Genomic DNA, 27,440 nt, shown 5'->3' with positions numbered 1-27,440 from the left:
TGAGGGGATTTTGGAGGTCTTGAATCCTCCTGAAGGGTCTGTGAAGAGATATGGGGGGTCCCTGATGGGTTTTGGGGGTCTCAGGTGGGGTTTTAGGGGTCTCAGGCAGATTTTTGGGGCTCCTGAGGGGGATTTTTGGGGGTCTCAGATCCTCCTGAAGGGTCTGTGAGGAGATCGCAGGGGTCCCAGGTGGATTTTGGGGGTCCCAGGTGGATTTTGGGGGTCCCGAGTGGAGTTTTGGGGTTCCAGGGAGGATTTGGGGGTCCTGAGGGGATTTTGGGGGTCTTGAATCCTCCTGAAGGGTCTGTGAGGAGATCAGGGGGGCGTCCCTGAGGGGTTTTGGGGGTCTCGGGTGGGATTTTAGGGGTCTCATGGAGATTTTTGGGGCTCCCGAGGGGGATTCTGGGGGTCCTGAGTGTAGTTTTGGGGGTCCCAGGGGGGATTTTGGGGATCCCGAGTGGATTTTTGGGTCCCATGGGGGGATTTGGGGGTCTCAGGTCCTCCTGTAAGGTCTGTGAGGAGATCGGGGGGGTCCCTTAGGGGTTTTGGGGGTCCCAAGTGGAGTTTTTGGGGTCCCACAGTTGATTTTGGGGGTCCTGGGGGGATTTTGAGGGTCACGGGGGAATTTGGGGGTGCCAGGTTGGATTTTTGGGGTTTTGAGGGGATTTTGGGGGTCTCTGGGTCGATTTTGGGGGTCCCTGAGGGGGATATTGAGGATCCCAGGGTTGATTTTTGGAGTTCTGAGCGAATTTTGGGTGTCCCTGAGGGGATTTTGGGGGTCCTGAGTGGAGTTTTTGGGGTCCCAGGGGGGATTTTGAGGGGATTTTGGGGGTCTCCCGTTGGAATTTGGGGGTCCCGGGGTTGATTTTCGGGATTCTGAGCCAATTTTTGGTGCCCCTGAGGGGATTTTGAGGATCCCAGGGTAGATTTTGTGGGTGCCGGGTGGAATTTTGGGTGTCCCTGAGGGGATTTTGGGGATCCTGGGGTTGGTTTTTGGGGTCCCTGAGGGGATTTTTGAGGGCCTTGGGGTCGATTTTGGGGGTCCCGGGGTTGATTTTGGGGGTCCCTGAGGGGATTTTTGAGCGTCCCGGGGGGATTTGGGAGTCCCGTGTGGGATTTTTAGGGGTGTCGCGTTGGAATTTGAGCGTCCCTGAGGAGATTCTGGGAGTCCCGAGGGGGATTTCGGGGGTCACGGGGTTGACTTTCGGGATTCTGAGTGAATTTTTGGTGCCCCTGAGGGGATTTTGGGGATCCCGGGCTCGATTTTGTGGGTTCCGAGGGGGATTTTAGGAGTCCTTGAGGGGATTTTGAGGACGCTCCTTTAATCACCCTCCCTTTATTCCCGACCCCGTTCCCCGCTCGGCGCCGCCCACGTGGCCTCAGGAGACCTGCGCGCCTCTGTGCGCATGCGCGGTGCCCGCGGTCACGCGTCCCGCAGCCAGCCAATGGGGAGGCGCGTTACTGCGCGGTGCCCGGTTGAGGAAGTGCCGCCGGTGTCCGTGCCCGCCGCTCTCCGTCCGGTTCCGCCGCCCGGGATGTGCTGAGGGCGCGTCCGCCGCCCCTCCCAGGTCAGCGGGGAACGGTCTGGGGGGCGTCTCTGTGCTGGGGAAGGGGGCTGGCGTTGTCGTGGCCATTTCTCCCCGCACGGGCCGGGCACGGCGCAGTCGCCATGGCAACCCGCCCCCCCGCCCGTCGGGTGCGGGGCGCTGGGGATGCGCTGCCGTCCGTGCCGGTAGCGGAGAGTTGGTGCCATTGCTGCCGCCCGTCCGTGTCCGTGTCCGTGTCCTCCCGTCCGGGGAGGGCCGGGCCCGGTGCTCCCCGCGGCGGAACGGAGCTGCCGGCCTTGCTCCGGTTGGTTTGTTGGGTGTGTGGAGCCCACCGGCACTGCTGTGTCCAGGCAGGAGCTGAAAGGAGCCATGGACAATCCGCTCTTGTGGCGTCAGATTGTTTCTGTGTCCCGCTGTGTGAATGTTTATTTCTGTGTCCCGCTGTGTGAGTGTTTAATTGTGGTACCGGTGTAACCGAGTCTGAGCTCGGCTGCCCCGTGCCCGTTCCTTTATCCCCATTCTGTGGTGCTGCAGCAGCTCCCGCCCGTTCTGGGCGATCGTGCTGAGCTCCCGACCCTTGGCCACGCTTCCTTCCCCTCTGGTGTTTGACTCACAGCCACAGAGACAATAAATACCTGCACCTGCCTCAGACCACACTCTGGGATGGATCCTGTTCCCCTCTCTGTTTGTTCTGACAATTCCCAGCGTCCTCCTTTGCTGATGTTCTCACTGTGAGCGTGGATGCTTTGCCCCCTTGCAGTGCTCAACACAAATTTTTCATCCCTTCAAGCTCCATTCCTTTTCTTACCTACCAGCCTACAGTTTCACTTGGCTTTTGGCATTGTGGGAGCTTTCTGCAGCTGTCAGTATTTTAGATTTTACCATCCTGGAAGTCTGTGCCCTGTCCCAAAGGATCCTCAGCCACTTTTGCATTTCTGAACCTGCTGAATGACTCTCTGTTCACTATGGATTCATCCTAAATTATTTTAATCTAATTAATTCTTGTAATTAATTTATTTTAATCTGCCACAAACTCCTCTTAGTCCAGGTTAGGATCCTCAGAAGTCATTTTGGGAGCATTTTGGGAGCACTAGAGCTTGGTGTGCTTCCAGATTATCCAAGTGAGGTGAAAAAGAAAACAAACCAAAAGAAAACCCCAAACCCACTGCTGGGTGTGTCCCAGTGTGTAATAATTAACATGTGAGCTCATTTACCAGATAAAGCTGAGCATTTATAAGATAAATCTGATAAAGCTGAGCAGCCTCACCCCCTCAGCAGCCCTGACAGGGACCAGGCTTTTAAAGCAGAAAGTTTTCTGTTGCTAAAAAATTACTACAAAGTAATTATTTTACGTGATATGAACTGCTCTAATTGGTGTTTCCACACCTGTGACAAAGGAAGAACCATTTTAGTGCTGCTGAGACAATTTTGTTTTGCTCTTTGAAGCTGCTGCTGTTCTCTCAGCAGATTGTTTGATAAAACAAATCTTGTGTCTGACTCGTTGGGAAGTGGCTGTGCTGGGAATGCCTCTGAAACCTGTGGCATTTTTAATTTTCATTTCTTTTCCCAAAGCAGTGTCACCCATCCTGGCTCCTGCTGTCCACACTGGGGCTGGGTGTGATGAAACTTTGTGGGAGCTGCCAGTGGAATTCACAAAATGCTCTTTAGCTTTTAACAGAGCATCTACATTTATTTTTAATGACAAAGTCTGCTGCTTCTGTATTTTCTGGTGTTATTTATTTCCCAGCAAGGACGATCTTTGTTTGGGGATGGGTTTTCCTCCTGGTGGGGGGATTTTGGGGGCTGTTCTGAGTGCAGGCGTTGGGCAGTGTGCTCTGTGAGTCAGTCTGGGCTCAGCCTGCAGCTGATGGGAGCTGGTGCTGCCACCCAAGGCCATTCTGTCATTTCCTGCCCCTGTGCCCCCTCTCTGCCCCAGCCCAGGCACTCCCAGGTGATCCATGGGGAGGCTGAGCCTGACTCAGGTGCCAGCACTGCTGGGAATGCCTGAGGAGTTCCTGCTGCAAACTCAGGCACTGCCTGGCAGGGCTGAGTCAGAAATGCTGCAGCTCTGCCCTGCTGCTGCTCCCAGGGCAGGGATTCCCTTCTCTGGCCTGCTCAGAACCAACTCCTGCTCAGGGTGACAGCAGAAAAATCTGCCTCAGATCTGCACCTTGGCTACAATCTGGGGAACCAAGTGCTGTTCAAACCCCAAACTCAGAGTGGGATCACTCCTCCCTCCCTGGGTCTGACCTGTCTGGGGGCTTCAAAAAGACTTTGCAAAAAAAACCACCTCAAAAAGTGTTGCAAAAAATCTTTCTGAGCTTCAAGTTTCACTCTGTCCCCCCACACACTTCCCTCCCTGCAGACAGGTAGGAACAGGAGCTGCTCAGTTTTCCAACATCAGCTTTTGACAAAGTTTTTAATTTCGGTTTCTCAGCTTATTGCTGTGGCTGTCAGGGCAGGCAGCTGTGCCAGAATCCATTTTAAATGTTATGAGGTTAAAACAGCAGCAGTGGAGTTGTTGAGTTGAACCTGAGAGTGCCATGCTTGGAAAAAGCAAAGGAGAAAAGGGAAAGAGGAAAAAGGAAAGGAAAGGAGAGAGGAAAAAGGAAAGGAAAGGAGAGAGGAAAAAGGAAAGGAAAGGAGAGAGGAAAAAGGAAAGGAAAGGAGAGAGGAAAAAGGAAAGGAAAGGAGAGAGGAAAAAGGAAAGGAAAGGAGAGAGGAAAAAGAAAAGGAAAGGAAAGGGGAAAAAGGAAAGGAAGCCATTTGAGCTCAAATTTTAAAGTCAGAATCCTGGAGATCTGTTAACTTTGGGGCACTTGTGTGACAGCTGAGGAAGGAATGTTCTTTTCAAGCTTTTTCAAATGTGTTTTATCTGAAAGCCCTTGTTTGCAGTAAGCTCTGGGCAGCTGTGCTGGTGTCCCCTGTGAGGGTGGAGGGTTTGGGTTCTGTCAGAGCTGCTCCATATTGAGGACAGTGCAGGAAATGGAGGCAGCCTCACAAAACCCCCAGGGCTTTGCATTTCTGGCTGTTTCTCAGTCACTGCACACATTTTCTGTGTGGTTTTTATTCTAACTCAGAAAGGGCAGTGGGCCTGCAGGTGTGATGGATTGTTTGGGGATTTTTTGTTTGTTTTTTTGGAGGAAAAGGAAACTTGCTGTGTATTAAATCTCCCCTCCAGCCAAGCTTGTTTCCACTGTGCCTCTTTTGTGACCCCTGGGTTTCAACTCCCCACTGTCTCAAAGCAGATTTTCTCTTCCTCTTCTTAACAAGAAAAGATTTAACAGCAAAACCCTCTTAGAGATTCTTGTTTGCCATTGCCCAGAGGAATTGCTGGATCTGGGGCAGCAGGAAGGCAGGCCCTGTGCAGAGTTTGCTTTAAAGACACTTCCTTTGGGGACTGGCTCCTGTGAAATCCACAGCTCCAGTCATGTTTCCAGAGCTGTGAGGTGAAAGAACAGCCCAGAAAGTGACCCACATACAAAACATTCATGATTTCTGGAAGTCTGACAATTCCAGCTCTGAGTGTGCAGAAGATCAGGGGTATAACAGGATTTTCACTAACAGTAAGTGTTCTTTATTTCTAATAAATGACCACTGCTTGCTACACAGGTAGGAGTACATTTTGCCTTCTCACCTTTTAATTTCCTTTTGGGGACTGTTTCAAATCCTGATCCTTCATGGCAGGAGGCCAGAGTGTTAATGGCAGTGATTCTGGGTGCTTGGCTTGGAGGCTTTCAGTGCTGTGCTGTGCACACCTCGCTGAGGGCAGAGTGGAAAATTGTGTGGAGCTCTAAACAAGGCACAAATATGGTTTTAGAATGGTGTTTCCAGCATTTCAGAGCTGAGGAAAAATACTCTGAGCTGTCTGGGGTGAATCTTTTGGAGGAGGGCTGATTGCCAGGAGGGTTTTCCCAGCCTGTGTGACAGTGCTGCCTTGCTGCCTGTCAGTTCAAGGTGCTCTGGCCAAGCTCTTGTAGCTGCTCCACACGAGGAGGGTGTAAAATCCAACTGTGTTTGGTGTTAGGCGGGAGTCTGAAATCACAGCAGAACTGAGCACAGTGATGGATCCAAATCCAGGTGCCTGTTCCTGGTCTCTGTGTGCACAGGTTGAAGCCTGCTTTCTTCAAAATTGACTTTTTTATCTGTCCAATTGTTACACTTTGGGCTCAGTTCTGTGTATGCTCCTGCCATGCTGGTCTGGCTCTCTCCGGAGATTTTATTCTTTATTAATTGGCTCAGGACACCTGACAGTTGACTGGTGCAGATGTCTCATCTCAGCCCAGGGTTACCCTGCAGCCTCCCTGGGGCTGAGGAGAGTTCAGCTTTCCTCACAACACCCTGAGCTCACTGGGTGTTTCCAGCCTCCACTGTGGGGTGCTGTTCAAGCACACTGCCCTGGGTGGATTTACTGGACAAGAAAGTCCAGGCACTGGCAAACTCCTTTCTCCAGAGTGATGTCCCCAGGAGAATCCCGTGGGTGTTTGGGATGTGCTTTGGGGCAGATGGGATCCCCATGGCAGGGCTGGATTAACCTGCTGTGTTCCTCATGTGCCAGGGCAGTTTTCTGCACAGGAAGAAGCTGCTGTGGAAGGAATTTAAATATTGAGGAGCTCCAATATTGAGCTGGTGCACACCCCTGAGTGACCTGGGGTTCATGAGGGGCTTTGAGGCTCAGTGCTTTTGATTCTGCTGGAAAAGGCAGAGAAACAGGGATCAAAAGGTGTTCTGGCTGTTGTTAGGTCCCATAATCAGAGCCTGCTTCCCCCACAGTGCCGTGTGTGTGTTTGTCAGACCAAGGCGCAGAATTTTGTCCCAGATTTCTCATTAAGAATTTCACTCACTCCAGAGCAGGGAATGAAGTGCTGGCAGTGCAGGGCAGCTCTCCTGTGGGATGGAGGTGAAACAATCAGTGCTCAGTGTGTGACCATGGGCTCCAGGCTCCGTGGGTTTTGTTAACAAAGTGGGGATGAGGGCAGCTCTGCCCTGTGGGGTTTGTGTGCTGCCTGTCCCACATGAACCCATGGGCACTCCTAGAAGGAGCAGGAGCATTCCATGGGTTAGCAGAGTGTCACAAATGCCCTGGCACGTGTCCTTGCACTGCAGAGCTGGGGGTGTTGGTGCAGGCAGCACATTTGATACCCCAGCTTCCAGCTGTGCCTTTAGATCCAAAGGGACTGCTCTGATTGCAGGCAGGGTGAAGAGATTTGCTCCTCACTGACATTATGTGGGTCTGAGCAACCTGATCTAAGTTGGGTTAACCCCAAAGGGTCTTTCCAACCTACATTTCTTTATTCCATGACTGTACTTGAAGTAGTACTGAGAAACTGTCAAGCCAAGTATTTAAATATCTTTAAAAATTTGGCTCCTGTTGCTTGGATAACATTGTCCTAAGTCCTGAAGTGCCTCTTTGAGATTCTTGGTGATGAATCCAAGATGTTTTGAAATGCAGTTGCACTTTCATTGTATTAAATGAAAGGAGCTTGGTGACAGAGCTGTCTGTGTGGAACATTCCCTGTGAGACCAATAACCTAAAACCACAGTAAGCTGAAAATGAAATGCAGCAGGGAAATCTCTACTGCTTTGTGGAATTAGGCTGCTTCACACTGAATGGTTTCATGTAAATCAAATCCCCAGTGCCAGACAGCACAAGGTAGAGAGACTTAGAGCTGTGAAAATTCCTGCTCGTGTTCTGGGAGGTAACAGCAGGTTGTGCCTAGTTTGGGTGCTGTGGTGCTCAGTCACAGCTACAATCCTGCATTTTGGTAGCTTTTAGATTCTCTCTGGGCTTTGTTTGATCCTATTTACTTACAAGTGACTGAGGATGTCAAATGATATTAATTTTCCTTTCCTGGCAATGTTGTGTTACTGGGATGTGAGGCCTGTCCAGATGGTGACTGGAGCTGCAAACAAGGAGTTGGTGGTGACACTGCAGCAGCACCTCTGCTGTGAGGGCACAGGGAATCCACCTCTGTCCCTGTGTGCAGGGAATGTCTGTAAAGTGAAACAGAGGCCCTGTGACATGCCCTACAGGACTGCCAGGACAGGCAGCCCTCCCTGTGCCCCCTGGGTTGTTTGGTGTCACAGCCCCTTCGTGGGGTGTCCTTGGGAGCCACTGCAGAAACTTAATCTGTTGCTTCTGTGCAAGGATAGCAGATAATCCTTAATAATCCAGCAAAGTGAATGCTTTGAATTCCTGAGGGTGAAAATCTTCATCCTGAGGATCTGCACTGTTTAATGTTGGGGGTGCTGGCTGGGGGTGCCTTGGGGACAATTATTGGCACCCTGAATTATGGCACCCGTTTGTAAACACCCACAGCCTGCCAGGCCTCCTCTTTATTCTTCCCTGCAGCTCTGCTGCTTCCTGTAGGATGAATTGATCTCAATTAGCTTTTAAATAAAGTAAAAGCTATTGATGGACTTCGATCCAGCTTTGTTTCTGCAAGTGAAGAAGATTCCTTCACTTTGGTTTTTGTGTGAACACTAAATTTAAAGTCAATACATCCCTAACTGGGAATTAGAGTTGTAAACAATCCTAGTTATTATTTGTTTGACTTTAGTCAAACCAAGATTACCTGGCTTTTATTCTGCTAGGAAATTCAGTGATATTTGTTGCTAGATGATAAAATTTTTATGTGGGAATTTCATGAGTTTATCTGCTTGGAAGCTGAAGTCAAAATAAAAGTTAATGAAACCAACATCTTGTTCACTGGTGAAATCCATATCATTTTTGCAGGATACACAAGGCAGAAACATTGTTAAAGCATGTCTAACAGTGCTAAACAATGGAAATCTCAATTTGTAGAACCACTTGGCCAGGTTTTTGTAGGTTTGGAAGTGCTGAAGGGATTTTCAAACACATTTAAGCAGCTGTCTGCCAAAGCATCAGGCTTTATCCCTCATTGAACACTGTGCTGGTTCTGTATGGCTGCCTGTCTCTCTAGAAGTGTGATCTTATGTACATTTTATTATGATTTTTTTTTAATAGAGGAGCTCTAAGAGGGAGTGAAATCCTCCTGCTCTCGAGAAAAGCTCGAGCTGAGGTGTCTCAGCTGTGAAGCATCTGCTCCATGTAAATGACCTGTTCCTGCAGCTGGCTCTAAACAAGAGCTGCTCCCTGTCCATGGGCTCAGGAGGTGCTGGTGGTGGGGGTGACTGTGAAATGCTGTTCTTTAGCTCATTACAGCTTGTGGATGCCAAAGATTCATGACATCATTTTCAAATAGCAAGTTCAGGCCTCACAAAGTACTTTAATTTAAAATTATGTGTCAACTTGGCTTATTTAGTGATGCATTTACTATTTCTTTTCATCCAGCTTCCATTACTGCCTAATATTTGTCATAAGAATTTCCCAGGTTCCTCTGAGCTACCCAATACATTTGAGGCCAAAACATTTTGCTGGATTTGTTTCAATAGAGTAAGGCAACAAACTAGTCAAAATGCTTACAACTTTTATGCTTTCCTGTATTTTTGAAATGAATTTGTTATGCATTAATGTCTGCAGGTTTTAGGTAAGAAAGGGAATTAATGCTCAGTTTCTGTTCTGCTTGCTCCTGACTGCAGTATTTTGTGAGGCTGTCCTCAGAGCTTTCCCAAATGTTTATCTGCACTATCCCTTTGTAACCATGAAATGTTCAATAAAATATGAAATGCTGGCTCATTTTCTAATCCTCCTGAACAAGTGCTTCCTGCTTGGACAGAAGGTGAGGTCACTGTGCCCCCAGGAGGGGACAGTGGGTGACATTGGCCACGTCCTCCCAGACCGGGGCCAGCATGTGAACCAAAGGCTGATACCTGAGAAAAAGATATTAAAAGATATTAAAAGAAATGAGATAACTTCACTTTGGCTTTCCCAAGTGGCCATGGACACCTTGAATTAACCCCATGCCCCTGGAGCCTGCATTTGGCTGCACAGGAGCCACCCTTTGTCTCAAGGTCAGAACTTGTGTTGTCGCTGTTGCTGCCTCTAAACCCCTAAAGGCCCTTTTCACTTCCAGGGATTTGTTTTACACTGATACTGGGTTTTGGTTTATTTTGTGCTTTCAAACATGTATTTTGTCCTCTTAAGCTGACTCTGAAGGTGCTCATTGGGTCACTGTGTTGGCTGAGCCTTGAGTTCAGGAGTTTGTGCTGAGGGCAGCGTTGCCACAGGCTGTGCCCAGGGCCAGGTCTGCTCTTGGGGCTTTTTCCAGGTATCCAGCAGAGCCAGAGGCTGTCACCTGGGCATGAAGGGAGTTTATTTGTCTGGAATTTCTTCTCTCTTGATCACAGCAGCCACTTGCCACAGCTCCTCCAGCAGCAGCGACACCTGGCCAGGAGGAAGGGACACAGCTCTGCTCTCCTGACCCCCAGGGCAGGACACAGTGCCAGATGGGTGTCCCAAATGTCCTTTAAATGTGCTGGAGCATCTGGATGAGTCCCTGCAAACACAACCAGCCGTGGGAGTGTGAATTTGAGGGGAGGGGGATTATCCTGTTCAACAAAACAGCCATGGATTATTTGATGGAGGCTGGCTTCAGCTCCAGGATAATGTGTAATGCTTGCCCAGCTCTTTGAGAACATGGTGTTAAATACACATGGACTAATCCTCACAGGAATGTGTCCTGTGCTGCTCTGCCTTTTCTACTCATTAGCAAAACCATGGCTCTGGCATGGTGGTTTCATTTCTCTCTGATTTATTAATGCTGAAAAGGGGAGTTCCCTTATAGGAGCACTGAAACTTTGCAAGGAAAACGCTCCTGTGGTGTCACAGCTCTGAAATGGCTCAGCAGGGCTGAGACTGGGGTCCGCAGCATCCAGAACCAGTGGTGGGGGTCAGATGAGCCTCAGCCAGCAAATGTTTGTCCTTCTTCCTTCAGGGTCCCATGGAGTGAAGCTGAGGCTTTTAAAAGGTCACCAGAGGCTGGGGATGGGGAGTGTGCACCCCTGGGACAGGATACAGATTCCAAGTCTGGCCTCTGAGGGCTTGGGCCAGTTCTGGGAGTGTGAAAGAAGATTTGAAGGCAGCAAGGAAGGGAGTGCAGGTTGTGAAGGGGCTGAAGTTTTTCTGAAACTGGCACCTGGGCTGACTGTGAATGCTGTGGGCTGCTCAGTAAACAGGCTGGGAAATAGCTGTGATGCTTTTTAAGGAATTCTTTGGAGAGGAACAAGGGATCCATTTCTGTACAGAGTGACTGTGACTGCCAGAGTAGAATCACAGAATATGCTGAGGGGAAGGGACCCATCAGGATCACTGAGTCCAACTCCTGGCCCTGCACAGGACACCCAGGGAATCTCACCGTGTGCTTGAGAGCTTGTCCAAGTGAGTTTAGTAACTTTATAATTTATAATTAATTGCTAAATTGTAAGTTTGGCAACCTAAAATTGCCCAAAGTGGCAGTTGTAACTTTGCCAGTTACAATATTTGTGTGGAAGCTGCTCAAATGGCACATGCAGTCCAAAGGGGAATGTGTTTAAATCTGTTCCCCCTTGAGCTCTGAGCTGTAAACAGAGAGCACTGGAGAGCTGAGCATCCCTTTTCACGGGAGGGCATAGACAGACACTGCTCTGTGCAGCTTTTCCCTTATAACTTGGCACTTTGAAACCAAGACTTGAGAGCCTTAAAACTGGGAAAAGAAAGTAAAAATTTTAAGTGATTTATTTTTGTTAAGGGCGGTGGCTTTGGGTTTTTTAATTTGCATCCTGGTCTGGTTCTTTTACCAGGGAGGGTCGGGGTGAGAGAGATGAAGGAAACGACTCCTCCTGTCTCCACTCAACCTTGTCTGTCTCATGTGGGGCTTTGCCATGCCTAAAATGTGTTCTCCAGTCATCCCTCAGTGCTGCAAATGCTTTTACAACCACTTTAGCTATCACTTGCTTCTTTCCCTCTGGTGCTTGTTAAAAAAGGCTGAAGACATTGCAGCAAGTGTTGTGTTTGTGCTCAGCACATCGTGGCAGGGCTGTGGAGAAAAGGTGTCCTGGGATTTCTGTGTGTGAGTGCTCTGTGCTGGGCTGGGAGGAGTTGGGCGCTCAGAATGAGGGGAAGTGAAACTAGATCTCATTTCACCAGCATAGGTTAAACGAAATGAACATTTTAAAGAGATGGAATCCTCTGTATATGTGCTCACTGGAGATGGCAGGGTTGTGCAAGAGGACTTTCTAAACGTTCCCCTAGCAGTGCTTCCTTTTTAAGCTGTTTGTTCAGGTTTGTTTTAACAAAATGTTGGTGCTGCACGGACATTTGAAGAGCTCCATGCAACATAAGGTACACTTGGCAGGCTGTTGGCTCATTTAATGCTCTTTTTGGAAGGGCTGTGGCCACGTGCTCCTCACACACAGAGCCACCAGCCTGTGCTCCCGGGGTCAGGATGTGCCTGGATCTGGGGCTGAAGGGATGCTCAGGCTCAGCTGGGAGCTGGGCTTGCCATTTTTACACAGCTTTGAGGTCAATATTTCTGTGTTTTCATCTCCCCTGAAAACTCAGTTTCCTGGGAAATCCATTTCTCCCGGAGAGCTGCAGGTGGTGCTGTGGATCAGGCCCTGAGGTGACGCTGATCCCTGGAGGTGCTGTGGGATCAGTCCCTGGAGGTGCTGTGGGATCAATCCCTGGAGGTGCTGTGGGATCAATCCCTGGAGGTGCTGTGGGATCAATCCCTGGAGGTGCTGTGGGATCAATCCCTGGAGGTGCTGTGGGATCAATCCCTGGAGGTGCTGTGGGATCAATCCCTGGAGGTGCTGTGGGATCAATCCCTGGAGGTGCTGTGGGATCAATCCCTGGAGGTGCTGTGGGATCAATCCCTGGAGGTGCTGTGGGATCAATCCCTGGAGGTGCTGTGGGATCAATCCCTGGAGGTGCTGTGGGATCAATCCCTGGAGGTGCTGTGGGATCAATCCCTGGAGGTGCTGTGGATCAGCCCTGGAGGTGCTGTGGGATCAATCCCTGGAGGTGCTGTGGGATCAATCCCTGGTGGTGCTGTGGATCAGCCCTGGAGGTGCTGTGGGATCAATCCCTGGAGGTGCTGTGGGATCAATCCCTGGAGGTGCTGTGGGATCAATCCCTGGAGGTGCTGTGGGATCAATCCCTGGTGGTGCTGTGGATCAGCCCTGGAGGTGCTATGTCCCGGCTCTCCCGTGTCCCGGCTCTCCCGTGTCCCGGCTCTCCCGTGTCCCGGCTCTCCCGTGTCCCAGCCGTCCCCGTGTCCCAGCTGTCCCCGTTTCCTCCCCGCAGGCGTGAATGACAGAGGAGGTGCCGCCGAGCGCCCTGACGGATGTGACCCTGCGCCTGCTGTGCCACGATGACATAGACACGGTGAAGCAGCTCTGTGGAGACTGGTTCCCAATCGAGTACGTGCTGCTCTGGGGACAAAGGGGACAAAGGGCTGAACCTGCACTGCTCCAGCTCTGTGCAGCCTCGGGGCAGCAGCAGGGTGGGAATCTTCTGTGCACTGTGGTTAAATAACTAAAACAAAAAAAAAAATCCCTAAACTATATTTTTATCTTTTTTCTCTTCTTTAAACCTTTTTATACCTACTCTAAACTAAACACCCAAAAAACCACCAGCAACTCACACCTGTAACCCACCAAACCAAACCTAAACCACAACATTTTCAACACCAAAAAAAAAAAAAACCTAAAGAAACCAAACTACAACAAAAAAAAAAACCTTTCTAAATTTATAATCTCTTTTAAAACAACAAAAATTATATTATTTAATATTATTTAAATCTCATTGTTTAATAAATTTATTTAACTATTAAATATTATATTAAATTTACATTAAATTTAATGTAATAGCTTAAATAGTAATATTCAAGTAATATTTAAAGTTAAATACTGATATTTAATTTAAATATTAAATATTACATTAAATTTCTAATCAATAAAATTATTTTTCCACTTTTCTCCAAAAAAATATTTTCTCCCAAACCAATTACAAAAACCAAACAAATCTACTTTCCTAAAAAAAAACCCTTTACAAATTCTCTCCAAAATTTACCCTAAACCAAAACAAATACATGTATTGGTGCCCAACATGGGTCCTTTAGTCCAAAGTCCTTTGCTGCCTGTACTGGAGCAATCAGAATCTTCCAGTGTGCACATTTGGGCAGGAGAATGGGCTCTGTCATTAAAGGGATGGATCAGCTTCTTGAGAAAGGCTGAGTGAGGAGGGGAAGGGCAACACCTGCAGGAAAAAGGATCCCTGTGCTTGTGGAAGGAATTTGTGTCCTGGGTCCTGGGGCTGGGGCAGCACCCTCAGAGCTGAGCTGGGCTGGCACAGAGCTGGTCCTGAGGGCTGCTCTGAGTCCCCGGGGAGCTGAGCCCTGCTCCTCCCATGCTGCTGATCCCAGCCTGCCCCAGGGAGCTCCCCACACCCACATTTGGTCAATGCCCATGGCTGCACAAGCACAGGAGCTTTTTGGGGGGACACTGACACGTTTCTGGCCTAAAGCATCCAGGGAAAGCACAGCTCTAGACTTGATGGATTTTTAACTTTAGCTTCATAGAGAATTCTAGCAGATTATAATTAAGATTGAATAAAATGTAACAAATCAGCAAAAACATTTATAATGTTTTGAGTTTGTAGATTTCTTTTAAAGGCAAGACATGCTGAACTCTCATTTGGAAATAAATGAACATACAGTAGTTTCCTTTAGTAGCTGCAGAAGGAGGAGGAGAACTGGAGGCTGGTGGTGTGATGATTTTTTTTTTCCTATCAATATGCAGCATTTTTTTTACTTGTGTATCAAATTAATGAGATCCTTACACCCTTAGATGAGGGCAGATGGATCTTGCATTTAAAAATAACTTGCTAAAGATGGATGTGAAAGCTCTGGGCAAAGGCTGTAAGATGAAAATGTGATTTTCTTATCAAGGCAGGAGGCCATTACATGAAAGAACCTCCTAAAGGGGTTGCAGTGCCTGTTCCCATGGGCTTTGCATGCCCAGACTTTGGTGTCTGTGGTTCCTTCCAGGTACCCTGACTCATGGTACCGAGACATCACTTCCAACAAGAAGTTCTTTTCCCTCGCAGCCACCTACAGAGGCTCCATCGTGGGGATGATCGTGGCAGAGATCAAGAGCAGGACCAAGGTGCACAAAGAGGTGTGTGACACCCTGGGCTCCAGCAGCACAGAACCCACCCCTGCCCTGGGGAAAGGGGATGGATCTGTTTGGGGTGGGGTTTTCCTGCCCTGTTCAGACACCTGGTCTGAGTTCATGTCAGCAGTGAGGCGCACGCTGGTTTCCAGCTAATGGAGCAGGGCTGAGGGGCTGTGTGGTACCACAGAGGCTCCTTCTGCTGGGGCCTCTGGAGAGCTGAGGGATCAGATCCTGCAGGATAATCCCTGGCCATGGCTGCTGTAGCTGGGGGAGCACAAAACTCTTTTTTTCATAAGAGCTTCCCTAGCTGTAGTGGGTGAGTCACCCTGGTGACTTCCTGCAGAAACTCCTCCCTTTGCACAGTCCCTGTCCCTAGCCCTGAGGGGAGCTAACCTGTCTGCAGAGAGCTTGGGCTTCAGAGATAGCAGGGCTGGGAGGGCAGGAGAGAGGGAAAGAAGAGATGGTCAGTGAAGACAGCATGGGAGAAGAGCACTAAAAAAAGGCAGGGGCAGTGCAGGGAGTGCCTAACTCCTCCTGGATGTAACTCAGTGATGTGGTTAAACAATAACCCAACATGCACAGAGCAGCACATGGGTCTCTTCACCTCAGTTGGCTGGCTTCATCTCAAAGCTCATCACAGTCAGAAGCTGCATCTTCAGCAACTTCTGCAAAAGGCTCTTGTTCCAGCCCAGCTGAAAGCCAAGGGCTTATTCAGGCACTGCTCTGGGCAACTGGGGCTGTGGAATGTGCTCCTTGTCCTCCCCAGCTGACACAGCTCAGGTGCAGCTTGCAGCCACAAGGACTTGCTGGGTTGATCTAAACCCTGCTGGGTGGCTCCAGAACTGGCACTTTGAGTCCTTCTGGTAAAGAAAGCAAACATGTTCTGTCCCTAAACCCAAGCATGGTTTGTGTTCTGCCTCTGGGAGGATGATGTGAACATAGGAATAGCTCCATGATTGGATATTTTAACTTCCATCCCAAAAGCTCCAGCTAACACTGTTCAGTTAAGAGAAGTTTCCTGCTTCAGCCTTGTTTTCAGGTGTTCCAGTGCAGGGTTGTTGCTTTCTCCTGTGCCTCCCCAGGTACCCTATTAAAAAAACCTGTCCTATCTCTATGCAGGATGGAGATATCCTAGCTTCCAATTTTCCTGTGGACACTCAAGTTGCTTACATCCTAAGCCTTGGAGTGGTGAAGGAGTTCAGAAAACATGGAATAGGTAAGATGCTGCTCAGTGCCAGCTCTTGGTGCATTTGCCAGGGGTGGCTGAAGGAGCTCCAGTACCTCCCTGCAGTGTCCCTGAGGGAATGGGAAAGGGTTACCTGTGACTGGTACCACCAGGTGGGGCAGTGCAGGTGCACTGGGAGCTTTTTACTGGTGTGGACACAACACAATGTGCAAATATTTCCACAGAGCACAGGCCTTTGTCAGTCCTGTTCCCAGGGGCCAGCTGAGCACACCAAAAACTCACACTGGTGCTGCTGAGAGTGTCTGAAAGTGGCAGAACTTCACCCAGAAGCAGGGTTTGAAATTATTTTCATTCTGGGTCTCAGCAGTCTGATCCCTGAGGCAGAAAAGAGCTGCTTTTAATCTTTCATCTTCAACAGATATAACAAACTGTGAGAAAACCACAAAGGGAACTGGAAAATAGTGTAACTTGTGCCTGATTAGATCTCAAATGTACAAGTCAGCTCTGAATGTCTGCTACCACATGCAACTTTCCTGCAGCCATTTGAAATCCTGGAGTCTGAAAGGTTTTCCTCTGTTTAGATCAGTTGAGTTCTGTCACCAAGTGCTGCCCCTGTGGTGCCATTTCAGGCAGGATGTGCATCTCTGATCTGCAGAAGGGAATGGGCCAGGTTTGGCAGTGCACATGGGTATAACTCAGCACTTCCAAATCCTCCCTTCTCCCCCAGGCATGTTTGGAGAGGGATAAACTTAGAGGATACATAAAAACATTACCACAGAGTCCTTGGTGAGAGCAGTGTTTAAACCTTCCATTAAAATGCCTCTGGAGACAATTTTCCAGTACGAAGAAGAAAGTGGTAGCACAGAATGATCACAGAAGCTGGTAAAGAGGTCTTTCTGTAAAACTATGGTGGTTTCAGTCTCCTCCTAATATCCAAATCCTATTTTTTATCCCCAGTTCTATCTTGCTGGAATTTTCTCCTTTCAGAGTCAGTATTTCCTGTATCCATTCCATCTACACAGCATGTTGCTGTGCTCTCTGAAAAACTTTGAGCTGTAGCAACACAACCTATAAAAAGCTGCTGCTGCTGCTTTTTCTGAGACCTTTCTCTTGACTTTTCCTAGTGGTGTTTGAAGCTGTAGCCTTTCATGCAGGAGGCTTTTCACTCCAGCCATGCTTCTGAGCACTAAAGCTCAGATTTGCTCTGATTTTTGTAAAAAAGTTTGGTTTTTAGTTCTCTGCTGTTCTTAAACCACAGGACAGTTGGATTTCTGTGAGGTAGAAGATTGGAATAGCTCATAACAAAATTGAACTGCTCTGTTGTTGATGTCTCAGTGGTTTTTTTGGTCTTGGCTGAGTCTCACTAAGTATCAAGAAAATGTGAAGTCAGTGCTGTTCTGAAATCCTGTGGGTGCTCCAGGGAGTCCTGCAGGCCCTGGGGATTGTGAAACAGCAGCAGCCATCTCCCCTGTGTGTTAGTCAGGCTGATTCTTCAGCCTGGTGTTACCACTCCTGCTGGAAGAAGCTCCCATGCAGGTTCTGCTGGGTCCTTCATGTTGAGGTGGTGTGGGTGAACCCCAGGTTGTGTCTCTTGGGGCTGGATTATCCTCTGTACCTCCTCTGGTTTTTCCTGCTGGCTGCAGCAAATCCAGGCTGGATGAGGCTGTCTCCACTCCCCCTTAGAAGGTATCTTAAAACCCCAGCAGTTCTTAGATTTTGGTTCAAGCTCAGCAGACACAATACAATAACCTGCTTGTGAAGTCCTGTTTTGACTCTGCTGTATCAAATGGCTTTAAAATAAATACATGTATGGGGTGGAACTGATACCATTGAAAATGAGTCATTGACCTTCCCCAAAGCCAGTTCTCTGCTGGGGATGAGCAGCATTGACAAAATTCTGCCTCATCCTTGTGGTTATTGAGTCAGAGTTTTGTGTCTTTAAAATCTCTGGGTTTTGAAGCCATGCTCATAGGTGAGACCATGTATGAAAACCATGTGGAGGGTCCTGTGAGAACTGGGTGGGGTTTGGGGTCTCCAGGTGTTGGAGCTATCCCTGATCAGCAATCCCTGGTGCAGCAGGGCTCAGCTGAGGGCCCCTGGGGCTGCACACACACTGTGATCCTGCTGCCTTCCCTTCAACAGGTTCCCTCTTGCTTGAGAGCCTGAAGGATCACATCTCCACCACTGCCCAGGACCACTGCAAAGCCATCTACCTGCACGTGCTCACCACCAACAACACAGCAATAAACTTCTATGAGAACAGAGACTTTAAGCAGCACCACTACCTGCCCTATTACTACTCCATCCGAGGGGTCCTCAAAGATGGCTTCACCTACGTCCTGTACATCAACGGTGGGCACCCACCCTGGACAATCTTATATCCTTTCCCTGCAGGCTGCTGAGAGAGGCCAAACCTGCTTTGGGTTAACAGCAGAGTGTGGGTAGATGTGGGAACTGAAACCTGCTCAGGTGTGGGTTTAATCTGAAGCTGGAAGGAAGGAGATGTTAGAGTTATTTGATGTAGGATGGTTGGAGCAGGCTGGATGCCAGTGAGAGCGAGTGCTGGTGTTAGGCCAAAGTTCTGGGTGTGCTTTGGCTTGTAGGGTGGAGGATTTAGCCATGAACAGGGCAGAGGAACCCTTGGTCCTGTTTCCTGTGGCCTGGGATCCCCTGTGGGCCTGGGCTGGCCTGGATCTCAGCAGGCTGCTCCCACACTGACTTAGGGGATTTGTTTCAGGTCAACGGATCGTGGAGAAGAAACTTGATCCTTCCTGGGTGTAGCTGGTCAGTTCCAACCTTGCTGGGCAGGGGGATGGATTGCTCTCCTCACAGGATCTTCTGTGGAGTGCAAAGGGAACTGCTCAGAGGAGGTGTTTCCCACAAGCTGGAGCTGCCATTCCCAAACTGCCATCCTTTACAGGGCAGAGCTGCTTTTGACAGAAAGGTGGAGGCAGTGATTGCAAGGAGCAGACCTGACTGAGCTGAGCAGCTTCCACTGTGTGGGGTCCCTGCAGGCAGGGCAGCTCCAGGAGAGATTGATCTTTGCTGAGTTACAGTGTAAGTGTTGCTGTCCTTAACTGGTGCCCACTGACTACCTGCAGCACATTGGCTCCACACTGGCCAGCCTGAGCCCGTGCTCCATCCCCCAGAGGATCTACAGACAGGCCCAGAGCCTCCTGTGCAGCCTCCTGCCCTGGTCTGGCATTTCTGCCAAGAGCAGCATCGAGTACAGCCGGACAATGTGACGGACAGGGGCGCACGGGGAGCACAGGTGGGTGCTGGGGACAGCTCCTGTCCCTGCCACTGTCCCTGCTGGGACAGGTCCTGGGGTGAGCTCATTGCTGCTGTGGAAGGGGTCTGGGCATGGCTGTGCTCCAGCTCAGCCAGCAGCTGAACTGCTGCAGGTTTCATTTAAAGGGATATAAATTTCTGACCTTGTTTAGTGGAGCCCAAACCCAGCAGCAGCTGGAACCTGCTGTCCCTTTCCCTTTCCCAGCGTGCGGGACCCAGAGTCCCAGCACAGTGAGTGGAAGCCCCAGTGCTGCCAGTGTCTGGCATTTCCAGGACAGTGGCTCCCCAGCACACCTTCCCTGTTTCCCTAAAACATGTGCCCTCTTTTCTTTCCACAGGATTGTTTCTCCTTCCACCTGACACCCGGCTCTGCACTGGTTCCAGTGATGACAGCTCTTGGCCGGTGACCCAGCCCCCGGACGGGACTCCCTGTTCCTCAGGGCCTGACCTTTGGTAGAACTTCACCCTTGGGGCTGCAGCCCCGGCTCCCAACGTGGGCGGGGCAGGCCGGGCCGGGCGGGCCTCGGGTGTCACCACTGGGTGTGCCCTGGGTGTCACACTCGGTGTGCCCCGGCTGTCACCACTGGGTGTGCCCTGGCTGTCACACTCGGTGTGCCCCGGCTGTCACCACTGGGTGTGCATGCTGCACTGTCCCCGCCTCTCCCCTCGGTCTGCTCCTCCCATACCCACGATCGATGTCGGGGGTTCAGCTGCTGCTCCCGCTCCATCCACAGCTGCTGAGAGCAGCTGCAGGGGGTTCATGGGTCTGCACTGAGGAACCACTGAAATGGACTGGGAGAGCCCAGCTGCCCAGAGGCTGCCCTTGCAGCTGGGGCAGGGCAAGGGAGGGATGGGAATCATGTTTAGGTCCTGCCACATCAGCTGCTGGTGCATCCTGTGGGAGCTTCCAGGGAGAGCAACTGCCTCGCATGAGAACCCACCCAGCCCCACCAGCCCTCTGGAGTGATGTAAAAAGAAGCATATAATTCAGGATGCATAAAGTAGAAGGCAGGGAATGAAATTGCTATTTCATAGTGAAATATATATGTATTATACTGTATAGATCTTTCTGCCTTTGTCCAAGATGGAATGTAGCAGGGGAGGGGAGCTGGGAGTGTAGAGTCTGGTCCAGAGCCCTTCTCCCTTCCTTGGCACCAGGCTGGACTTTGCAGGATCTGGAGGGATGGGATGGGATGGGATGTGTGCACAGCTCCCAGCAGCTTTCCCTTGCTGAAGAAGGTGCCCCAGCTGCTCAGTGTCCTGCCTTGGGCAGTGCTGGGCAGGCTCTCAGTGACCCTGTCCTTTCCAGGAGCCTCTGGCTGCACTGAGTGGCTCATGTGCAGGGCCCTGCTCTATCCCCATGGCAAATCCCCCTTCCCTGGCCAAGGCTCTTCCCCTGCTCAGCACCATGTTCCTGATTCCAACCTCATTTTTAACTGGGACTGGAGCAGAGGGATCTGTGCCAGAGCAGGGCTTGGATGGGCTGGCACTGCCAGCTGTGCCAGGGGCTGGGCAGCCCTGGGGGTGACACATGGCTCAGGCTGGGCCTTAGAGGAGCCAACAAGCACCTTGCAGCCTGGGTGGGCACAGGAAGCCCTGTCAGTGCCCAGCCCCGGGGTGGGAGCTCACTGTCTCACTAATAAAAGGATGCAGGAGGTGAGCAGCTGTGAGTGGTGCCAGGCTGGAGAGCAGCTGGCACATTTAGTGTCTGGGAGCAGCACCAGGCTCTTCTGGGAGGGGCTGGTCCTCCTGGGCTCAAAGACAAGGTAAAGGGGTGTTCATGAGGAGTCAGACAGGGCGGTGATAGAAAGCCCAGCCTGTGAGAGCCTCAAGCCCCAAGGTGCCAGGGCTGCCCTCTTGGCAGGCCTCTTCCATCCCATGTCATCCCTGGCTCCCCTCTAGTTCAGCAGTGCCAGTGGCACTGGGCAGGCAGCTCCTCCCAGCCCCAGTGCCTCCTCAGGGCCCCTGACACCCTTCCAGCCTCACTTGTTACCAGTCTGGGGTATTTTTGCTTATCCACTTTTCCTTATCACATCTGTTGGTTTAGAGTCTCTTTAGCAGCCCAAGCCTGTTTTTTCTCAGCACTTGCTTTCTCTGGACCAGAATGAAGCTGTTCTTTCCTGACTGCCTGAGGCTGATGTGTGTCTGTGTCCCCAGTTCCTCCCCTGCCCCTCACACAACCCAACTCCGCTACTCAAGCACGTCCCAAGGGAGCTGTGACTGGTCTGTGTGTCCTCCTACCACCCTGTCCTGAGGTGTCAGCCCTGTCCCCCCCCTTAGCCCATTATTTATTGAAGAACCTCTCTCTAAATATCTTCAATTAAACCAAACCTCTTTTTTGAGTTGTCTGTCCCTGCAGAGCCTCTGTCTCTGGCCAGCTGCCTGTGCTCTGCCCCAGGGCAGGGTGAGCACAGACCCTTTGCTGTGGGGCTGGGGGATCCTGGGGGAGCTGCAGGGAGAGGAGGGGGGACAGGGAAAGGGCAGCAGCTCCAGCAGGGCTGAGCCTGCAGCATGGCTGGGTTTGCCTTGTAGCCCTGTGCAGCTGCAGCACTGGGCCCCTCGCTGGCTGTGCCCACTCCAGCCAGGACTGAGCCCCCCCAGGCACAGCCCGTGCTGGGGAGGTGCTCCTGCACCTGGGACAGAACTGCTCCCAGCCCTGCCTGGAGCCCTGGGGAGCACAAACCCTTCTAGAGCAACCCAAACCCCGAAGGGCTGTAGTAGTGCAGCCCCTGAGCTAGCCCCAGCTGCAGCCCCTCACCTCTGCCCTCTGTGCTCCCCACCCTGCACCTCCCCAGCTCTGGGTCACCACGGGCTCTGCTCCAGCCCCCAAGAATGATCCCGAGTGTTAAACTTTCAGCAAAGCCATTTATTCCACTTTCCTGCTCCCACAGATCTCCAGGTAGGGACCCACATCCCCAACGCCCCAGAGGGAATTCATGGCACGGCTGCCCCACTGTGCCAGCACCCCAAGCGGGAGCCTGGCCACTGACATGGGCAGAGGTGCTTGACCAGAAGCCCCAGGCCTCAGCTGTGCCCGGTGCCAACACAGCCACGTCCAAGTCGAGACGGGGCATTTAAAAAATTGGATGTTTTGTTCCTTACAAATGAAAGGGGGACCTGACAGCAGCAGTGTGTCCCTGAAATCAAAGCGTTATTCTAAGGCTCTGGCGCCCTCACATAAGCACATGAACTCTCTCTGCAGGGGCTGTGCAGGTTGATCTGGGAAGCTCGCTAAGAGTTTAATGGCCATAAAAATAAAATCGCTTTTCCCTGCTTTAGACAAACCCAACCCCTCCCGGCTGGGCAGTGGGATCTCGTGGGCAGCACTGCAGCCAGCCACGGGTCGCAAAGTTAGAAGTCTCTCAGCTCACCCCCTTCTAATGGAGCGCCAAGGCGGCGCCGTCACTCCATGCCCTCGCCCTGCTCGTCAGCGCCCAGCCCCACCTGCTCCAGCGCCTCGGCATCGCCCTCCAGCCCCACCAGGTGCTGCTCAGCCCCCCCGTGCAGCATGCCCGGGTGCTCTGCCCTCTCTCCCAGCTCATTGCCCGCTCTAGCCAGCTCGTTGCCCGCCTTGTGGTGGTGGTGTCCCGCTGCCCCTCCGCCGTGGTCGATGGCCCCCTTCTTCGGCCTCTGCGTGGCAGCCACGGCCTCGGCCAGCTTCTCCTCCGGCACCATGTTCAGGATCTTCAGGGCAAAGAGGAGCTGGAACTTGGCCGTTCCTACGAAGGAGTTGGCCAGGAAGTTGGGCAGCCCGCCCATGCGATCCTTCTGGGTGTAGAGGGGCACACGGACCATGCCCATCACCTGCAACAGCACGGGCACAGCTCAGCAGGGGCCACAGCAGCACCAGCCCCCCCTGCCCCACATCCCCTCTGCCCCACACCCGCACCCAGTGCCCGCCAGCCCTCGGCCCAGGCTCGCCCTGCCCCTGTGCCAGGTCCTGCTCTCCCTCCCACACCAGCCCTGCCCTTGCTGCCCTCAGCCCCCTGAGTTCCTTCATTGCCTTTTCCCAAACCCCCTGGGCCCTGCTCTCCCTGCCCAGCCCCTCAGCCCAGCCCTGGCTCTGCTCCCCCTGCTGCCCCTTTGGAGGGATCCCGCTGCCCCATGCCACTATGGGGAGTCCCGTTTGCCCCTCCAGCCGTGCCCTGCGTGGTGGGGACACCACGGCCGACCCACGAGTGCCCCTCTACCAGGCCACAACCCAGAGCCCGCCGCCTCTGTGGCTCGCCCGGCTGCCGACACCCACCGAGCGCCGCGGGGGCGCGGGGGGAGGCCCTGGCTCTCCCGCTCTGCCCCGGCCACCAGCCGGACCTGGCTGCCCGCGAGCAGGAAGGCGCCCCCGCAGGGGAGGAACTCGGGTCACAGCGACATCACCAACCGAGGTCACGGTCCAGTCCGGGGCACTCGGCCCGGGGCAGGGGCAGATCCCCCCGGCTGCAAACGGCCCTCGCCCACATCCTGAGGCCGAGCGGTAACACGGGGCTCATCCCTGCGTGGGTGGACACCGGGAAAAGCTGGAGCTCAAGCTCACTACGCTCTGGAGCCTGCGGCAGACCCCGGCCACGGTCCCTAACGCCGATGCCACGGGCGGTGCGGGCACCTGCCGTCGGCAGCTCTACCTGCGGTGCATTCCCCGGCCGGGCTGGCCAGGGCAGCCCGGCAGACCCAGGAGGGAAGCGGCGCCTTCCCTGGGCTAAGTGAGAGCTCGCACACCCCTCCCGGGTGTCCCACCTCCATCCCGTGGTCTCGGGAATGCACCGCGCTGATCTCGATGGTGTGCAGCTCCTCCAGGGTGAGCTGCCTGGCGTAGAAGTGTGCCACCACGCGATGTGGCCCCTCTGTCAGGTGCGAGCACAGATAGTCAGCTTCCGTCAGGCGCACACAGCCTAAACCCAAGCCCAGCACCCGATTCAGACCGTCCTCCAGGGACCAGTAACGGCGATCCACGAACCCCCCGGGAAAGCCCAGCAGTCCGTCAAATCGCATCTGCATCTGCAATAGAGGCGCAGGGTGTTAATGGGGCACGGCGCGGCCCCCGGCGGGGGGCGAGGGGGCGTCACGGGGGCCTCCGGAGGAGCCGGAGGAGCGCGGGAGGCGTCGCGGCCGCTCCGTCGCGGCACTGCCGGCTCCGGCGCATCCAGGACCATTCACCGACAGCGGCCCGGCAGTCGGGGCTCCGCGCCCCGGCCGCACAAGGCCGCGGGCCCGGGGGCTCCCCCCCGGGCTCGGGCCCAGCCTGATTCTACCGCCCTGAACGGGAACTACCGCGGAGCCACCGCCCCTCAGCCCGCCGCCCCCGGAGCCCGCGGCCCGACCCAGCCCCGTGGGCCCCGACCCATCCCGAGGGCCCGCCCGCCGCCGCCCTGCTCCCGGCCCCGGCCTGGCGCGGCCTCGCCCCCCCTCACCAGCACGGCGTAGCGCAGCGGGATGCGGCCGAACAGCATGCCCGGGTTGGGCGCGTATAGCATGGCGTGGCACGAGTGGCTCCAGCCCGGGCCGAGCCGCATCGCGTCGTAGCGCGTCAGCGGTTTGAGCTCGGGCACGCCGGGTACGCCGAGAGTGGGCAGGGGCGGCAGCGCGCCCATGGTGGGCAGCGGGCCCATGGCCGCCATCGTCCCCACGGCCGCCATCGCCTCGCGCCACCGCCGCCCGCTCCGCGCACGCGCCGCGCCCACGACGCCGCGGGGGCGGGACCGCCGCCCGCCTCGGCCAATGGGAGCGCGCCGCGCGCCGCAGAGCCAATGGGCTCTCGGGGGCGTCCGCCAATCGCCGCGCGCGCCAGAGGCGGGGCAGGCGGCGGGCGGTCAATTAGGGGCGGGCAGGCTGCGCGCGCCGCTCGCCTCATTAGGGCAGCGCCGCGCGCGGGGGCCGGCGGCGCGCGCAGCCAATCGCAGCGAAGCGCAGAGGGAAGGCGGGGCGCCGAAGGGCATGCCGGGAAGGAGGCGGGGGCGGGAACGAACGAGCACTCCTGCGATGCCTTGGCCACGCCCCTCCGCGCCAAGCCCCGCCCCCGTCCTTTGGCCCCGCCCCAGCCGCTCCCCCCGCCCCCGGCCCGAGCCCCCCGCTCCCCCCGGTGCACACGGACTCGCGTGGCTGCTCCACGGGTTTATTACTACAAACATAGACGGGGAGGGGGGTGGGACGCGCCCCGGGACCCCCCGCAGAAGCAGAACAAGGCACACGGCGTGGGCAGCGCCGGGCTCTGCGGGAACGGGGGGCGCGGGGGTCACCCCGAACGGGCCGGGACGGGACTGACCCCCCCGTCCCCCCGCGACTGCCTCGGGCCGGGCCGGGGCTGACCCCGCACTCCCCCGGTGCCGCGGAGCCCTGCGGCCCGGCAAGGCGGGGAGGGCCACAGCTATGTACAGGGCAGTGACAGCAAAGGGCTGTGCTCGGTAAGTACAAAATATACATCGTAGTGTCCTTCATCCGCGACTCGGACCCCAATCCCCGCCCCGGCTCCACGGACACCTCCCACGGACAAACACGACAGCAGCCCCTACCCACCGCCAGCAAACATGCACAGGCTGTGCCGAACGCGCGTCCGTGCCACGGACACCCCGCGCTGGTCGCGGAGCGCCCGGCGGGCCCGGCGGCACCCGGGGCAGGGCCCGGCCCGCTCACGAAAGGCTCTGCTCGTCCTCCAGGTGCAGACGGGTCTGCTCGAAGAGAAGGGGCTGCGTGGGGCTGCCGGTGCCGCGGACGGGGAGCGTCTTGGTGAAGTCGGACGAGCCTGGGTGAGGACAGGGAGTTCAGGGCCGGCAATGGGAGGGCTCTGCCATCCCTCCCTCCCTGCACTGGGCACGGGAGATGGGGCTGGAGCCAGCCGCTCGTCCCCTCAGCTGCAGGCTGAGTGACACAGGACACTGAGGGGGGACACTGCCACGGCCTGGGAGATGCCAGCAGGGCCTGGATGTTGGTGGTGCCCAGGAGGCAGCAGAGCCCTCACTCAGCACAAACCAGCAGAGAGGGGTTTCTGCTGCCCGGTCTGGTGTCCTGGCACTCAGGGGCAGCAGGAATGCTGTGCCAGGAATGGGAAGGCAGCGAGGACAGAGGCAGCGGTGCAGCCTGGCTGGTTTGCTGCCCCTCCTTCCCTGTTGCCAGGGCCAGGGCCAGCCCTGTCCCTGCTCTCTGCCAGCACTCCCAGCAGGGCCCTGCTGCCCCACACTACAGGGATGCATAAGAAGAATGAGAAACGTACCAGCTTACTCCTCTATACCAACAGAGCAGGAATCAGGACCAAGTGCTGCCCAAGACAGGAGGGAGGAAGGCAGACAGAGAGGGAAGGAGACATTAGAGAGGTAACTCAGAACAGACTGCGACTCTACGGAAGAAAACAGGCTGCAACGACAACAGTCAGAGGTGAGGCCACGGCACCCTGGGACCCTCCCTGCCTGACAACACTGCCCCAGCCCCCAGCTGCTGGCCCAGAGCGCTCCCCTCCCTCACCCCAAAGCACACAGGGGGCCTTTGTCACACAGAGCTGTGCTTGGGAGCAGCTGTGGCCCAAAGAGGAGAAAGGAGGGGAAGGACAGAGACACGAGGGTGAGGGAGGAGGAGAGAGAAAGGGGCCAAGTCACCTCTGTGTAAGCCCCCCTTGCCCACCGCCCACCCTGCCCCCTGTTGGTGCAGGAGCGTTCCAGACCCGTTCCATCCCATGCCAGGGCTGTGGGGCACGGCTGCACAGAGCCCGGCCCCGGGGCAGCCCCGGCCCCAACGGCGCGGCCGTTACCTGGCAGGAACACATCGACCGGGGCGTCGCTCTCGGAGCGCGTCAGGCTCCGGCTCTCGCAGCCGCCGTCCTGCAGCACGTCCTCCACCGAGGGCGGGCGGCTCCCTGGAACCAGCCCAGAGCGCGGCCCCTCAGCCCCCAGTACGGACCAGGGTGCTTATGGCCAGGGGGCGTCGAGGTCTTGATGTGAGGAAGCTCCCCAGGCCCCCCCCCCAGCCCCACTGATGTGCCAGGAGTGCTGGTGACACTGGCCCGGGTCACAGTGCCACAAAGCTGCCCATCACTCCTCTGCCACCCCATCCTTGTCCCCTCTGGGTGCTGACTGAGCACCACAGACCCACCCCAAGGACCAGAGACCCATCCGGTGTGCCCAGTACAGTGGATGTGCTCTCGTCAGGACCCCAGTGGTGTCCCCAGTAGTGCAAAGAAAGCTCATGGCATGGAAAGCTCTGCTCGAGTAAAGCTCAGAGTAAGGTGGGATGCTTGGCAAATAAACCAGGGAGACCTGTAGATTTTGCTCCCTCACCTCCAAGAAAAGACCCTGCACCCTTCCCTGGTGAAGAACAGAGCCCCAGAGATGGACTTAGGGGGCTGGATGGTTCTGAGC

General features: G+C 54.2%; 3 protein-coding genes across 6 annotated transcripts in view; 1 reads left to right on the top strand and 2 right to left on the bottom strand.

Moving 5' to 3' along the window:
• The first annotated feature begins 1,471 nt into the window (after positions 1-1,471).
• Positions 1,472-21,362, top strand: NAA60 (N-alpha-acetyltransferase 60, NatF catalytic subunit). 2 transcript variants are annotated; one of them, XM_058815743.1, is made up of 7 exons: positions 1,472-1,568; positions 12,754-12,869; positions 14,498-14,627; positions 15,744-15,840; positions 17,953-18,187; positions 18,899-19,081; positions 19,440-21,362. In XM_058815743.1, exons 2-6 carry the CDS (start codon positions 12,760-12,762, stop codon positions 19,053-19,055), a joined length of 729 nt encoding a protein of 242 aa, XP_058671726.1. In that variant the 5' UTR covers positions 1,472-1,568; positions 12,754-12,759; the 3' UTR covers positions 19,056-19,081; positions 19,440-21,362. The 2 variants fall into 2 exon arrangements, with proteins under 2 accessions (XP_058671726.1, XP_058671727.1); XM_058815744.1 differs by lacking the exon at positions 1,472-1,568 and having other exon boundaries at positions 12,863-12,869; positions 14,557-14,627.
• Positions 21,363-21,946: 584 nt separating this feature from the next.
• On the bottom strand, positions 21,947-24,739 carry NUDT16L1 (nudix hydrolase 16 like 1). The gene is made up of 3 exons (XM_058815742.1): positions 24,507-24,739; positions 23,833-24,093; positions 21,947-22,905 (listed from the first exon to the last, which is right to left on the bottom strand). Exons 1-3 carry the CDS (start codon positions 24,729-24,731, stop codon positions 22,504-22,506), a joined length of 888 nt encoding a protein of 295 aa, XP_058671725.1. The 5' UTR covers positions 24,732-24,739; the 3' UTR covers positions 21,947-22,503.
• A 467-nt stretch (positions 24,740-25,206) lies between these two features.
• Positions 25,207-27,440, bottom strand: part of MGRN1 (mahogunin ring finger 1) — a 48,993-nt gene continuing 46,759 nt past the window's right edge. For 2 of the 3 annotated variants that reach the window (XM_058815799.1, XM_058815800.1), the window contains 2 exons: positions 26,834-26,938; positions 25,207-25,834 (listed from right to left, as the gene is read on the bottom strand). In XM_058815799.1, the coding sequence (XP_058671782.1) occupies positions 25,722-25,834; positions 26,834-26,938 (218 nt within the window). In that variant the 3' untranslated portion in view covers positions 25,207-25,721. Of the gene's footprint in view, positions 25,835-26,302; positions 26,348-26,833; positions 26,939-27,440 lie in introns of all 3 variants that reach the window. The other variant, XM_058815801.1, reaches the window with a different exon arrangement.

Source organism: Ammospiza caudacuta, chromosome 17 (assembly GCF_027887145.1).
Source record: "Ammospiza caudacuta isolate bAmmCau1 chromosome 17, bAmmCau1.pri, whole genome shotgun sequence".
NCBI lineage: Eukaryota > Metazoa > Chordata > Aves > Passeriformes > Passerellidae > Ammospiza > Ammospiza caudacuta.
Note: the sequence above shows the minus strand (reverse complement) of the source record. Positions and strands in the feature narration are given on the sequence as shown.

Coding starts and splice junctions, on each gene's coding strand:
- NAA60 (XM_058815743.1), top strand. CDS start 12,760: ATGACAGAGGAGGTGCCGCCGAGCGCCCTGACGGATGTGACCCTGCGC. Junction 14,628..15,743: donor GGACCAAGGTGCACAAAGAG/GTGTGTGACACC, acceptor ATCTCTATGCAG/GATGGAGATATCCTAGCTTC. Junction 18,188..18,898: donor CACCCACCCTGGACAATCTT/ATATCCTTTCCC, acceptor ACTGGTGCCCAC/TGACTACCTGCAGCACATTG.
- NUDT16L1 (XM_058815742.1), bottom strand. CDS start 24,731: ATGGCGGCCGTGGGGACGATGGCGGCCATGGGCCCGCTGCCCACCATG. Junction 24,094..24,506: donor CGCTGCGCTACGCCGTGCTG/GTGAGGGGGGGC, acceptor CCTCTATTGCAG/ATGCAGATGCGATTTGACGG. Junction 22,906..23,832: donor CCCGAGACCACGGGATGGAG/GTGGGACACCCG, acceptor GTGCTGTTGCAG/GTGATGGGCATGGTCCGTGT.